This window comes from Miscanthus floridulus, chromosome 10, assembly GCF_019320115.1.
Source record: "Miscanthus floridulus cultivar M001 chromosome 10, ASM1932011v1, whole genome shotgun sequence".
NCBI lineage: Eukaryota > Viridiplantae > Streptophyta > Magnoliopsida > Poales > Poaceae > Miscanthus > Miscanthus floridulus.
The window spans coordinates 128,347,471-128,362,454 of NC_089589.1; the positions used below are offsets into that span (position 1 = coordinate 128,347,471).

The 14,984-nt window shown below is 47.0% G+C and overlaps 3 protein-coding genes across 3 annotated transcripts; 1 reads left to right on the forward strand and 2 right to left on the reverse strand.

Moving 5' to 3' along the window:
• Positions 1-449: 449 nt before the first annotated feature.
• LOC136485664 (phospholipase D alpha 2-like) lies at positions 450-4,654 on the reverse strand. Its single transcript, XM_066482511.1, has 3 exons — positions 4,494-4,654; positions 1,301-3,263; positions 450-1,149 (listed from the first exon to the last, which is right to left on the reverse strand). The coding sequence occupies exons 1-3, from the start codon at positions 4,578-4,580 to the stop codon at positions 692-694; spliced, it is 2,508 nt and encodes an 835-aa protein (XP_066338608.1). The 5' UTR covers positions 4,581-4,654; the 3' UTR covers positions 450-691.
• Positions 4,655-6,403: 1,749 nt separating this feature from the next.
• On the forward strand, positions 6,404-8,249 carry LOC136485666 (glutathione S-transferase T3-like). Its single transcript, XM_066482513.1, has 3 exons — positions 6,404-6,542; positions 7,043-7,481; positions 7,568-8,249. Exons 2-3 carry the CDS (start codon positions 7,053-7,055, stop codon positions 8,156-8,158), a joined length of 1,020 nt encoding a protein of 339 aa, XP_066338610.1. The 5' UTR covers positions 6,404-6,542; positions 7,043-7,052; the 3' UTR covers positions 8,159-8,249.
• On the reverse strand, positions 8,244-9,741 carry LOC136485665 (protein ALP1-like). Its single transcript, XM_066482512.1, has 2 exons — positions 9,427-9,741; positions 8,244-9,341 (listed from the first exon to the last, which is right to left on the reverse strand). The coding sequence occupies exons 1-2, from the start codon at positions 9,666-9,668 to the stop codon at positions 8,300-8,302; spliced, it is 1,284 nt and encodes a 427-aa protein (XP_066338609.1). The 5' UTR covers positions 9,669-9,741; the 3' UTR covers positions 8,244-8,299.
• Positions 9,742-14,984: the final 5,243 nt, after the last annotated feature.

Consider the following 14,984-nt stretch of genomic DNA (forward strand, 5'->3'; position numbering starts at 1 on the left):
GCCTTCGACCCCCGGGTGTCGAGCTGCAGCGAGCTCGCCCCTCTCTCACTCTCACTCTCTATCGGGATCCCCGTTTCCCAACACAAAACTCACCTTGCCTTACCCAGCAAGGATGCACTGGAGAGGTCCTTGTTTGGTTGATAGGTTGGCTACCTTGGAGTCTGCGCAGGCAAGGAAAATCCTTGCTAACTCAGGTGAGCCAATTTGGCTCACCCAACCTGGTAAAGGAAGGCTTGCTCTTGCCAGGAAGACAAGGCAAAGCTAGCCTTGCAACCAAACTGACCCTACGTTGCCCTCAGTCTCAATTCATGCCATCGGCCATCGCGTTCCTGCTCTGCAGATGAGGAGTAACTCCCGGTGCTGCACGAGTGGGTTCAGTGGTATTCATTGGGGAAAAAACGACCCTATTGAAACCACAACAACAAGAAAAGTACAATGATCTAGCTGCACAATTTGCCGAGCCACTTTATTATTTATTGAAACAAGACGATACATATATTAATACTATTTGTTAGTTCAATGGATCCTAACAATAACCACATTATTGGAATGTTGGTAAACAGGAAAGTAGTAGCTCAGAAACGTCATACATACAGCCTTAGAATACATTTGCTCACCAAATGTAGAAGGCGGTACTGAACTGTTTATGGGATAGTGTATGTCTTGCGCCTGCATGCTATTTTTTGGCCCCTCATGTAGTAAAGACATAATCTGTGAATGGACTGCCAAGCTGTACATGCAGGGGTACCGTGCCGAGTACTGGAGCTTCTGTGTCTGGGAAAAATTTCACCCCTTTACGCTCTGTCACCATGCCATCATTGGTGACATCAATGGGGTAACTCAGCAGGTGTCCATGTAGGTTATCCTCCAATTTATCGCTGGTGTAGATCTTCCAGAACTCCTCGGCCCTCTTGTTCACCATCTGAACGCACTTGAGGGTACCCGGGTCCTGGAACTCCTCCTGCAGCTCGCCAAGGTGCTCGTACCACAGCGACATCCGAAGGCCATGGACCTGTCCTGTGGCAACATCACCATTGGTGTTGAGGTGGGACGGCTGATACGCACCCATGGCGATTTCAGAGTCCCTTGCTCCGTCCATGGACCGCTGGTTGATGTTGGCTGATCCGATAATGATGTATTCGTCGTCCACTGTAACAAAAACAAGAAGATGGATTACATGTTACATATATTAAATGTGAGAAGAATAATTACAACTTGAACCACACGATGATTAATCCAATGGCATAGTATGTAGTGACTCTAAAAAGAAGATATGGTGAATATATGTGATTTGGCATACCGATCATTAGTTTGGAGTGGACATAGATCATAGAGCGCCGTGCCTTCTGGGCCCGGTCATAGTCGGTCCCAGGTGTCGGATGACGTTTAGGTTCATATTCACCTGGTACCTTCACCTCCCTGTTACCCAAGCAGAAGAAGGAGAGGTAATCCTTTGGGTTTGCATCGATGTTCTTCGCCTTGAGCGCTTTGGAAATGTCGGTGTACATCATCTCCATCGTCCTACTCTGCCAACTCAGCATAGCCTGGATGTTCCAAGCCGTTGGAACGCCTTCCGGCCACATTGGAACAACAATATACACTGCAAAGGGTTCGCCGGCTTCGATCTTGCTCACAATCTTCAATGACAGCTCTCTGGGCACCAGCTGCACTGCTCCGATATCCTCGGGCTTTATGCCGTCGGGTTTCCAGGCAAACGAGCTGCCAAGGAAGTACTGGTTCTCGATGTAGATGAAGCGCTTGGCGCGGCGAATCGCGTGGATGTAGGCGTCCTGGATGCTCCTGTCAATGACGTGGTTTTTGCCACTGATAAGCCCTGACTGAGCCGCCTCCTGCGGGGTTTTGGGAAAGCCCGAGCAGGCGCTGCCGTCGATGGACCTGAACACTTGCACGTTCCACGCCTCCTGGTCACCGTCGGCGCCCGCCGGCGATGACTGCGGCGCGATCACGTTCTCCATACCTTTCAGGTCGACGAGGAGGTCACCTTTGTTCTTCCACGGCCAGAGCACGTTGTGCAAGATGTCGTCCTTGCCGCCTTGCTTCCTCCACCGCTGCTCGAAGTTGTGGAGCACGTCCCACGCGGCAGGGCCTTCGATCCTGCAGTGGATGTCGTGCCACGGCTCCCTCGGCCCACCCTTGTTGATGGACGCGCCGTCGATGTTGTTCTGGTAGAAGTCGTTCGAGTGCGCCGTGTTGAGCGTCCTGAACAGGGAGTGGGACTGCGTGTCGTAGCGGCCGTTGGTGAGGTCGATGCCGCCGACGAAGCTGACAACGCGACGGAGGCCGGAACCGCCGCCGCCGTCCTCCGCGTCCACGATGACGGTCTTCTGGTGGTGGCTGAGCGCCACCGTCTTCCGGAACTCGATGGGGTACTCGCTATCGTCGAGGTGGCGAGGGCAGGGGACGCAGTGCACGCCAGTGCCCCTGAAGTAGTTGAACGTCTGGGCATCATTGGTGCCCAGCTGGCTCGGAAGAATGCCAAGGTTGAGGAGCGAGGTGGGGTCGTCCCACACCAGCATGAGCACCCGCACGCCCTCTTTCGCCTTGCGCTTGAGGAGCTCGCCGAGGGTGGTGCCGCCGCCGGGGTGCTTCCGGCTGCCGTCCCGCACCAGCGTGATCTCGGCGTACACCGACCAGCCGGTGACGTACACGAAGTGGCGCGCGCCGTCGATGGCGTCGTAGACGTCCTCCCAGCAGCGGCGCGGCTCGTACGCCCGGCCGCCGGCGAGATGGATGTCCGGCCTGAACGTGTCCAGCACGTGCGCGTCCTGGTACAGCGTCACCCTGCACCCCTGCCGCTGCTTGAAGAAGGTCCCCGGCACGCCGGCGTACTGCGCGCCGCCGACGCCCCTGCCGAAGCTGGAGTCCACGGCCACGTCCGTGAACCGTGCCCGCACGTGGATCTTTGGCCCGTGCGGGAGTGGTTTCTTGTGCTCGTCCAGGACGTCCAGCCACCTGTCGATGTCCTGGTCCTTGGGGGTGAGCGACAGGAGGTCCTGAACGGGGAGGTAGGCGCGGCCGATGAGCACGGCGTCGATGGGCAACCGCGCCTTGATGGAGAAGACGATGTCCGTGCTGTAGTGCGCGCAGTAGACGTGGAACGACTCGTTCCACCGTGGATTGTCGGGGTTGCTGTCGTCGATCCGGGTGCGGCCCACGCGTGCATTGTTGAGGTCCACCGTTGCGTACATCTGTGGCAGCCCAGTGGGCCGGCCCTCGATGTGTGGCACCAGCCCCTGCAGAAACTGGACACAAAGCAAATACATTATTATTATACCACATCCTGTGAGACTGGTGAGCATATCACTCCCATCTGTCAAACAAGACCCATCAAATACTGCACACGAGTAGTATAACTGAATACAAATAATATTCGTTAGAGCATCTCTAGGTGTCTTGTAAAACAACTCCCTAATTTAATATTTTAGTAAAAAGACAAAAAAAAGTGTCCTTCAACAGTTTTATAAAATAAAAGAGATCTTTAAAAATAAAAAGTTATCAAATATCCTCTCTAAATCCTAAGTTTCCGCAGTTAAGAGAAACTCCATATCTGCTCTCCATCCGGCATTATTTTGGGGGTTCGAAGTAAATTGGACGCTTGTGTAAATTAAGAAAACAAAGGATTAAAGATGAGAAATTAAAGCGGTAAGAGACAAAGAAACTATTAGAAAAGATTTGATTGGTTAGAATGAAACTACATGAAATTATTAATGTGATAACAATATCATTAGATTTGTCATATAAAAAATATATATTTTTAAAAGGAGATGGAGTGCCGGTTGAATCTGAGAAAGAAGAGGAGGTTAAGTGCGAAATGTGCTTGGCTGTCCGTGCTGACCAGGTCATTGCAGACTTGGCCTACCACATGGCGCGCTGTAGTTGGCTGAAGTTTGTGAACTGGTGGTTGACTCAGACAGTGGACCGGTTCACGGTGGGCTAATTTCACAGATTGAAAGAGTATGACATCAGGGTCTTTTGATCTACAGATGAACTTTAGCTTCAGCATGCCTAGAATAAAAATGGCAGAGAAGGATATTTTGACAGCATATACTGGAACCAATTACCAAACATAGTACATTGTATTAAATAAAATATCCAATGCCTGTTAGAGTCTACTGAATATATGGATCTGTGTTTCTGATTCTTGGGGTAATTTTTAGGATTTACTCAATCCTGTCACTGTCACGTGTCATGAGGATTATCGTGAGGCTTCAAAAGGAGTCTCTACATAGTAATAGTAAGATATTAACTTGGCAAATAAAAACATTTTCGCACCAAAACGTGTAGGGTGTAGTTTTCACAAGCTGAAAAACATGCATGGCACAATAATGATAGTACTAGCCGGTGTTTCGGTTTCATAAATAAAGAAATTACAGCTTCTAAATAAGTTGGGTAATTAACAAAGTGAGATTCTAGCAAAGGACGTGCGTATGCAAACATGGGATGTACAGGCGTGAGGGATTAACTGAGCTCACCTTGCTAACTTGGTTGCTGTTGTTGAATTTGGCCTCGAAGATGGTAGCATCGAGGGTTCCATGCAGCAGTGGCATTGCATCAGCCATTGCTAGCTACCTCCTCCTCTCTGGTACTTCCACGACAGATCAAGATCAGGTGATGAACGATTGTAGTGAGCACTGCTACTACTGAAGCTTGTGGTGTGCTCGGTAGCAGGGATGGCTTGCCAATTTATAGTGACACGTACGGCGCCTGGTGATGCTTCAGAGGAAGCTAGCTGCATGCCTTCACATACACTTGCAGTCAGCGAGCAAAATGATCACGTGTTTCTCGTCCGGCAAGCCGTGTAGCAGAAGGATCGAGATAAGGGAGTTGACACGGATCTAGTGGTCTGCACGCGCTATATACATCTGGATCTAAAACCCACTTGCACCCACGCATACGGAAAGGTATCTACTGGCATTATTGAGATTGATGCTCTTCCTCTGAATTGCATCTGCCATTTGAGTTTTAAAAATTAACTAGTACTGGGGAGACTCAAATCAGCCAACTTTTTTTTTCCTAACAATCATCATGCAAGTGGATAGCATATAAAAAATTATGATTGGCATTCCCATGGATCTGTCTGCAGCTGCACCTCTAGATTGCTGCCAAGCAATTGAGAATATTACAAGTTGCCTATTGAAATCTAGCAAGAGATACTCCAAAGGGCCAAGGCTACACAAGTTGCCATATTTTTTTAATTTTAGGATAAGGATTCTACACGTGAAAAATGCTCTGGATGAAATGAAAGGGACAGTTTAGGGCTCGTTCGGTCCTCCCGAAATCCACTCAAGAATCGTTCTAGCTGATCAAAGGTTATATGAATTAGCCAATCCATCCATGTAGGAATTGTTCGAGAGAATGGTTCCCTAGGAACTGAACGAGCCCTTAAGCGAAATCCTCCCCGTCCGACTGGTGGGATAGGAGTCTCCCGCTGATCAGCGCGCACGGTTAGAGCATCTCCAAGAGATAAGCCAAAAAGACTAGCCAAATTTGCTGATTTAGCTACTCTCTAAACTAGATTTGTCAAAAAAATTACTAGAGTATTCCAACAGACTATGTAAAACTAAGAGTCTGGATGGCTAGTGAGGTAGGGCTAACACTGATGGGCTGGATGGAAAAAAAACATAGCCAATTTGCCACGGTGAAGACAGCCCAGTTTACATATATATGTTTGTGCCTAATATAAAACAGTTGCAACCATGCATGTAATATATGGTCCTAACCAATCAGCCAATTTTTTTTCCTACACAAACAATGCAACTTGTACAGAATAAAAAAAATTTAGCATTGGTGTTCACATGGATCTGTCTGCAGCTGCACCTCTAGATTGCTGCCAAGCAATTGAAAATTACAATTTGCCCTGTTGAAATCTAGTAAGAGATTCCAACGAACGGGCCAAGGCTACACAAGTTGCTGTATTTTTTTTTTTAATTCCAGAATAAGCATTCAATAGAGTAGCAGCACACGCGTCACATGTATAAATGACGAGATGGGGCGGGCTAAATGGGCTGCATGAGGTTCATAATTTCGGCGTCGCAGTAAGCACGTCCTAACAAGACCCTAATATAGTGATCTTGGCTGGCACGGCTGGAGTCGTAGTGCTGCTTAGAGCAACTCCAACAGTTTTGCAAATGAGGTTGGCATCCTTGAAAATTTGGCAAAACATGCAAAATTCCTCTCCAACAGCTTGGCAAATGAGGTTGGCAAATTTACGAGCTTGGCATTCTACCCCTCCGCGTGCGTATCTTTCCGCGCGCGGACTCCACTCCGCATCCCTCCCCCGCGCGTCGCTGGCATCGTTCCCGCGCGCGAGACGAACTTTCACCTCCTCCTTCCCGCGCCCAGCTGAGCCCTCGCCATAAAGATCGCGCGCCCGCCCCAATCCTCGCGATCCTGCATCGGCGACTGACTCCACCTCCCCTAGCGGCGACGGACTCGACCTCCCCTGGCGGCGACGGACTCCACCTCCCCTGGCGGCCGTGATCTCCCTAGCTGCATCGGCGACGCGGCATCAACAACCCCTGGTATGTGGCCGCGATCTTCCCCTGCACCATTGACGAACTTCGGCAGCTGCTAGGGTTTAGGGTTTGGTCCTCCGCTTGTGCCATGTATCGATGATGTCTAGCCCAGCCAAGTATACTAGTATTTGGATCAGATGCAAGCCGCCTAGCCGAAGACGTGAAAAACTGCCTCTGATCACCTCCAATCCAGCCAAGTATACTAGTATTTGGATCAGATGCACATATACTGGTATAGTAGTATATAGTAGTATCTCACATGCAGGATAATATATGCCGTACAGAATACAGATCATATGTGCTGCAATTGTGACAGGAGTTGGTGATCATGTTCTTGGATTAGCGTAATGATTGTATATATATATATATATTCTTTCCTGAGTATTCATTCATACAGCATATACATATTCTTTCCTGAGTTTTCAATCGGTGGTGATCATGTTGATGTGTGGGTAATTTCAATTGTGCAGTAATAGGCGTGTTCACATTTGTCATATTTTTTGTAGACTCATTGAAATGGATGGAGATGGTTTTTTGTCGGACATTCTTCTCGATGGACGTGATGCTGAAGTTGGAGGCTTGGACGACCTCACCATTCCTATGACACAAGACACTCAAGAAGTCGATGCGCAAGTGCAGCCAAGTCGCAGTACAAGTAAGGGATCGAAAAGGTCAAAAAATTTTCATTGGAAGGAAGACGAAGTTGTATGCGCCGCCTGGTTGTACGTTAGCAAAGACCCCATCAACGGGGCCAATCAAGCTCGTGGCACATTTTGGGGTAGAGTACGTGCATACTTTGAGGAGCACAAGGAAACCGAAGCTGTGCGGACAGAGAGTTCGATTATGCATAGGTGGCTTACAATTCAGCATCAAGTGAACAAGTATTGTGACTGCTACGAGGCGGTTGAGCGTAGGAATCAGAGTGGACAAACTATTCAAGACAAGGTATATATGTAATTTGTGTTCAATTAGTACCTTAAATTTGTTTTTTTTTTTGAAAAGGTATATACATTGACCAATTCCCTGGACAGATTTCAGAAGCATCGAAGATGTACACCGGATTAGACAAGGACAAAAAGCAATTTACTCTTCTACCTTGTTGGAACATATTGAAGGAAGAAGACAAGTGGAAAGCCAAGAGGATTGAAATTGCCGAGATGGATAAACAAGCACCAACCAACAAAAAACAGAAGTCCACAAAGGTGTCTAGGCCAAGAGATGAAGAAGGCACCAGCAATCAACAAGGTAAAGATGATGTTCCTCAAGAAACCCAAGCAAGGAAAAGGGCAGATGGGATAAAAAAGGCAAAAGAAAATCTTAGGCGAGGAGGTGGGGAAGCTTGCTTGGCTGCGTTGGACACGATGTGGGCAAAGAAGGAGGTTTCTGACAAGGAAAAAGAGAAAGCAAAACATGATAGGTTCATGGCGTCAATTGAGCTAGACAAGGAAGCACTGGAGCTAGAGAAGAAGCGCGCAGCAACTGAAGAGAAAAGAGCTGAAGCGGAGTTGATCAAACAGGAGAAAGAAATCATGTTTGCGGACACGACCTCCCTCAACCCGCTGCAGCGTGAATGGCTTGAGACGATGCAGAAGGAGATTGTTGCTAGGCGTGTTGCAAAATAAATTTAGTTGGTGTCAAATCATGGTTCAAGTACCTTTAGTTTGTTTTTAGTTCATCCGAACCTTTATTTATTCATCTCATGTTTAGCTAATATTGATTTGTCCATCACTATAAAAAATAAAAGACATAAAATTATTATGTAGCTAATATAAATCTGGATGATGGTTCCATAGGTGTTCGATGAGGTCTTCTTTCATTTGCACGTGTGTTTCCTTGTTTCTGATCATTCTTTGCGCCTCAATATATTCATCAAGTGTACGAGTACCCCGGCCACGAGCAGGTTGGACATTCTCACCACCATAATCAAAACGCTCGTTAGGGTCGACCACGAATCCTTCATCTTCCACAATCATGTTGTGCATGATCACACAAGCCCTCATGATCAATGCTAACGTCTCGATGTCCCAAAAACGAGCTGGTCCTCGAACAATCGCAAACCTAGATTGAAGAACCCCAAAAGCTCTCTCGACCATCTTCCTCGCTGCTTCTTGCGCTTTGGCAAAATATTGCCTCTTGTTCCCCATAGGAAGAGTGATGGACTTGACTAAAGTAGCCCATGACGGATATATACCATCTGCAAGATAATAACCCATATTGTAGTCATGGCCATTAACGGAATAGTTCACTTCTGGAGCTCTACCTTCCGCCAGGTTATCAAACAAAGGAGATCTATGAAGAACATTGATGTCATTATGAGACCCGGGCATTCCAAAGAAGGCATGCCATATCCAAAGGTCGTTCGAAGCAACAGCCTCCAAAATTATAGTGGGCTTGTTCACATGCCCCTTGTACTGACCCTGTTTATCATATGGACAGTTCTTCCACGCCCAATGCATACAAACGATGGACCCTAACATTCCTGGAAATCCTTGTTGCTCACCCAATGCAAGTAAGCGTGCTGTGTCCGCCTCATTGGGATATCTGAGGTATTCATCTCCAAAAATTTCAACAACTCCAGCAACAAACCTACGTAGGCTCTCAAGTGCAGTACTTTCGCCAATGCGAACGTACTCATCTGTCGCATCAGCTGGAACCCCATAAGTGAGCATACGCATTGCGGCAGTGACTTTTTGGAAGCAACTCAACCCAAGAACGTTGGCCGCATTCCTTTTCTGCACAAAGTACTCATCGTGTGCTTCAACAGCATTCATTATGCGTAAGAAAAGTTCCCTAGACATCCTATACCTGAAGAAAACAAAACTAAAGTTTGACAACTCTAATAATATTTGAGCACATAAAACAAATTAATCCGAAGTTGAAGAACAACAACCTTCGACGGAATATTTCGGGGCCGTATGTTGGATTGTCCGCCAAATAATCTCGAAACATCCTGTCATGGCCACCTTCTCTATCCCGGTAAAGAACTCTATGACCTTCGACAGAGCCACCGTGTCTTCCTTTGTCATTGGAAAAGGTTTGCACAATTCGAGCAGCCGATAATATTAGGGAGTCATCATCATCGGATGATGAATCATCCAATTGTCTTCGCGCACGGGACCTCTTCCTAGGCATGATTCCCAGGACCGGCTGGTGGAGGAGATGGGCAGCACACAGGGAGGAAAAGATGCCGGCACAGGGAGGAGGAGATGGGCGGCTTCTGTTGGTGTAGGCCGGCAACGGGAGAGGAGAAGGATCGGCAACGGGACAGGAGAAGGATCGGCAACAAGAGTTCCCGTTTTTCTGTTGACCAAGCACAAAAATAGAGAAGGATCGGCAACGGGAGATCGGCGTTTTGCGTGGCGGCGTGGAAGAGGAGATCGCGACCTCTCCTTCGCGGCGGCCTCCTACGTGCGACGAAGGAATCCAGGCGCTCGACCTCCCCACGTACCGGTCAACAGAAAAATATTGGTGGGCCCTTCTTTTTTTAGTTTTGCCAAGTCAAAAATAGGGAACTCTTGGAGATGGTCTATTTTTTCACTTGGCATATATTTTAGCAAGTTGCCAAATCACAAGATTTGCCAAGTTAATTTTGGCAAACTCTTGGAGATGCTCTTAGGCCTTGCTAGTGGCCCATGGGAGGAATCTGCACGGCTCCCATTAAAGGGCGTCTAATAGCGGCCCATTACCCTCATCCAATATATATAAACAAGCACCGACTTCCCCGAAACCATTCCCTAATCCTTGTCACCCACTACGCCAGCACCATAGTTGGCCATGCAGCCCGAGCCCGTCGGCCTGGCCCGAGGCCCATTTTTTTGGCCCGGCGACTAGCGGGCCCAGGCTGGCACGGCCTGGAGGAGCAGGCCATGCCTGGGCCTTACCCTAGGCACGTGGGCCGCCACGTCACGGCCCGCTCTGGAACCGGTGGCCTGCTGGCGGCCCGGCCTGTTGCCTCCCCGCGGCCCCTGCCCGCGCCCCACTCCACGCTCCCCGCTCGCCCCCTCCCCGCGCCCACTCCCCGCTCGCACCCACCCCCGATTCCTCGAACCCTAACTCCCTTCCCCTCCCCCTTCCCGCCGCCCTGCGCAGTCCCCTCCCCACGTGGCCGCGCCGCACTCACTCCTCTACGCTGGTAGCGCCGCACTCCACCCTCTCCCACGACTTTGCTCCCCCGTCCTCCACTCGTCGGCAGGTGGCACCGCCGGCTCCTTCCCTCCTCACAGTCGCGCCTCGGGAGCGAGTGCGCCGGCCCCAGGCTCCACGCCTTGGGTGCGCTGCCACGGCCTGCGAGGCCGCCGGATCTGGCTCAAGCAGCTGCCTGCCTGCCTCGTTTTCCCCGCCTCTCTCTCGTCTCTGCGGCCTACACCGCCGTCGGCCTCGAGCACGGCAGCCGGCTTCGGGCGACCGGATCTGGAGTCCTATTGCCTGCTCCGACGATTGACACTATGGATCTGCCTCGAGGCCAGGGCGAGTGCGTCGGCGTCGACCGCTGCCACCGCGCTCCCGTGTTGCCCCTCCTGTTCTTCCCTTTCCTCTCTCTAATGCCGCCAACACGGTCGGTGGCCCCCTCGACCTTGACGCCGTCATCACCTGCAGAAGCGGACCTTGGGCTGGTCCGGCCTCCCTGACAGGCCATGCTTACCGGGCTGGCCCGACACGAAAAACAGCCCAGCAGGCCGTGCCTGGACTGTCGGCCAGGCATGAAGCCCAGCTCGGCACGGCCCGGGAGGCACGGCGTGCCATACCGGCCCGAACCCCATCGGGCCGTGCCTGGCATGGGCCCGTGTCGTGCCGGGCTGGGCCGGCCCGTTGGACATCTATAGCCAGCACTATTTTTTAGGGACGACTCAGGATGATTTGTAGGGACGGTTTTGGCAGCAGCCTCTACCACAGCGTTGCTAAAATTTGCTGATTTGTAGGGGCGGCTAGCCAACCGCTCCTACAAATCGCATTTGTAGGGGCGACTCTAGATTCAGCCGCCCCTACAAATTAATATCTAGAAATTCACAATTTTCGGTCTAAAAATAGCAGAAAAAACAATACAATTTTTTAATCCAGGGAGGCCCCTATCGGTCAGCCACTTACCTCCTCCATCTATTTTGCAAGTCACGGCATTATTCCGGCGTTGTGTGGCTGTGGGGTTTCGAACCCACGACTTGCAGCACGTGCGCAGCCTCCTCTACCACTGCACCTCACACTCACTTATTATAATAATCCACTGTGGTTCTCTAAATATTATACTAAATCGAACATAAATTGATTGTTTGAGGCCGTAAATGAACTCAAATGAAAAAGTTGTCAACTACAAAGTTTTATAACTTTTAAAGGTCTAGAACGTTCATTTTGGTAGTTTCTCCATCCAAGGTCTTTTACAAAATTTGAATTTCAAATTTGAAAAATTCAAATATAGTTTTCCATGACAAGATGATTTCAAATGAAAAAGTTGTCAACTACAAAGTTTCATAACTTTTCGAGATCTACAACTTTTGTTTTTGCTGTTTGTCCATCCGAGGTCGATTAAATAATTCAAATTTGAAATTTTTTGAAATTCAAACATAGTTTTCCTTGTCAAGATAATTTCAATTAAAAAGTTGTCAACTACAAAGTTTCATAACTTTTTGGGATCTACAACTTTTATTTTGTAGTTTCTCCGTCCGAGGTGGTTTACAAAATATGAATTTCAAATTTGAGAAATTTAAACGTAATTTTCCTTGATAAGATGATTTCAAATCAAAAAGTTGTCAACTACAAAGTTTCATAACTTTCTAAGATCAACAATTTTTTACTTTGGTCATTTATTCATCCGACATAGTAGTAGTAATATTGTTCATAAATGTTACATATTCTTTTATATTTTATGAAACTATAAGAGAGATATGTAAATTTTAGAACAATGTTACTACCAATTTATCGGATGAAGAAATGACCGAAAATAAAAGTTTTAGATCTTGATGAGTTTTACAACTTTTATGTTCATGACTTTTTCAGCTGAAATCATTTAGTATTCCAAAATGACGTTTGAAGTTACCATTTTTTGAAATTCAAAATTCAAATAGATACAACACAGTCACATGAAAAGATGGATAAAATAATAGCCGTAAGAACACAATAAATTGATAGAGCATGATTTTAGAATTTTTTAGAAAAAAATCATCAAATTTAAAGTTAGTATGAGGGAGAAAAACTAGTTACAAGTTTTATCCAAAGATTAAAAGAGAAATCAAAGTTCTTCAACAATTTCAAAATTTAATTTCAAACAATATTTTGAAGTAGTAAATGATTTCAAATGAAAAAATTGTAAATAACAAAGTTTTTCATTATTTTTTGAGATCTACAACTTTTATTTTGGTTATTTCTCCATCCAAAGACATTTGAAAAAATTTAAATTTTAGTGCTTAATTTTTATTATACGACGTTTATTTGTAGGGGCAGCTCCCGCCCCTATAAATTAGGTCATTTGTAGAGGCGCCTGGTTTGACCACCATTTGTAGGAGCGGCTTAATATTGAGCCACCCCAGGGAGACATTGCTACAAATCTTTTCCAGCCTCACCACTCGATGTGCTCTAGTCTTAGACCCGTTCAACCTTCTCCCCCAGCTTATAGATGTGCCAGCTGGCCCCATTCTTGGCATGGCTCCCTCCCAGGCCCCACGCATGGCGGCAGCGCGGCACCCCACGGCTCATGCCACGGTGTCGACGGGGCTCGCTCGAACCTACGCCCAGACGGAGACAGAACCCTAGTGCTTGGGTTATCGTGTCCCAACCATCTCGCTTTGGAAGTGCAGAGGCATAATGGTAGATGTCAAGTGGTCTCGGTTGTCCGGGACCCAGAGGTACGACGATTATTGCCATCCTGCCAATTATTTCTTTTTAATAGTTTGTAGGTTTTACTACAAATTATATGGTGATGTTATTTTGTTTCTCCTTCTCGTATTTAGGGACCAGTACAGATATCGTTCTATCAAGACTACTAGAGCAATGCAATGCAACTCCTCGCCAAGTAACAATTGATGGCAGGTGGTAGTTTAGCAACCGGACTTTCTCGTCTTGATAACCAACTCTTTCTCTCACCTTATATTCTCTCTCCAAATAGTACTTGATAAGTCCCAAATATATGTGTCTCCACTCAATGCTACTGTACTTCATCTGTTCTAAATTGTAAGTCATTCATGCTTTTCTTAGATATACATAGGTTTTACTATGTATATAGACATAATGTAAATTTAGGTGCATACTAAAATATATATACCTAGAAATTCCAAAACAACTTACATTTGGATCGGAGGGATTACTAGCCATGACGGATAGGTGGTTTGTTTAGATGGGTGTTAAGGTAGACTAAATGATCTTTTGGAAATCGCACCTGGAGAACATTAGTGTCTAGATACTGCACCTTTCTTGATAATTTGTAGACTTCACAAGAAGTTGTATGTCCTGTTTCACGCATGGGCATGTTTGCTTTCTCAACCAAAAGATGCATGAGAAACTGAGCAAAGAAATCCAGAGCTGGTCCTCGTCGTTGTTGGTCAGAGTTGTTTGTCTTTGTTGATGGAATCTGTGATATCTACGATGGGTTAAATTATATCCCACAAGTCAGAGATCCGCTATAATCTATAAAGTGGCCTGAGTGCATATGACATTGGTTTCCCTGCGATTAAATTACATCCAACCAGGCAGAGATCCGTTATTAGCGCTGAAGCAGCGTGCTTGCACATGACATTGATTCCCTAAACCCTACTTGTAGTATATATATTAGTACCATAATATCAATGTACCATTCCAGCAATGGAATCATGATGAGGCCAAAACGAGGTGCCACATAATTATCGTTTGTTTCATAAACCTGCAAGTTCTCACTCCTGTTCAATGGATATTGAGCTCATTGGTTTGTGATTCGGATTGCTGTAGTTTGTGCTACCGATGAGCTTTTACCCATTTTATGCATTCATGTAATGTGCATTTCTTAATAGAAGGGTCTGAATGAACGATCATGGTGAGTTTTCTTTCTTTCTTGCCCCAACGCAGTCGTGATGGCAAGCACAATATAGTTGATCAATTAGGTAACAAGCTAGGAAGAAAAGTTCGTCTGCAAGTGGTAGCCCAAACAATCTTTCCGAGCTGAGTCGTCAAAAAACTGTGTTCACATAAAGTTCAGTGAAATACCAAAGTACTAAATTTTTGCGGGATTCAGACCTTCGGAGCAGGCCTTGCCCGCGAGGGGATGTTGTTGGGGATTCGAACTCAGACAAATGCAATCCTTGAAGCTTAATCTATCATTCTCAGACTAATTATTTCTTTATTAAATGCTCGCCTCTCAGTAATGTCTTCTCCTAGCAAAACCGAAGAAGACTTCATATTACGTGACAGGAAGTATGCGAACGGGCTGAGTTACTTCATAGAAGAACGAAGACAAAGAACGAAGGACGAAGGCAACTAATCCACTTCGCT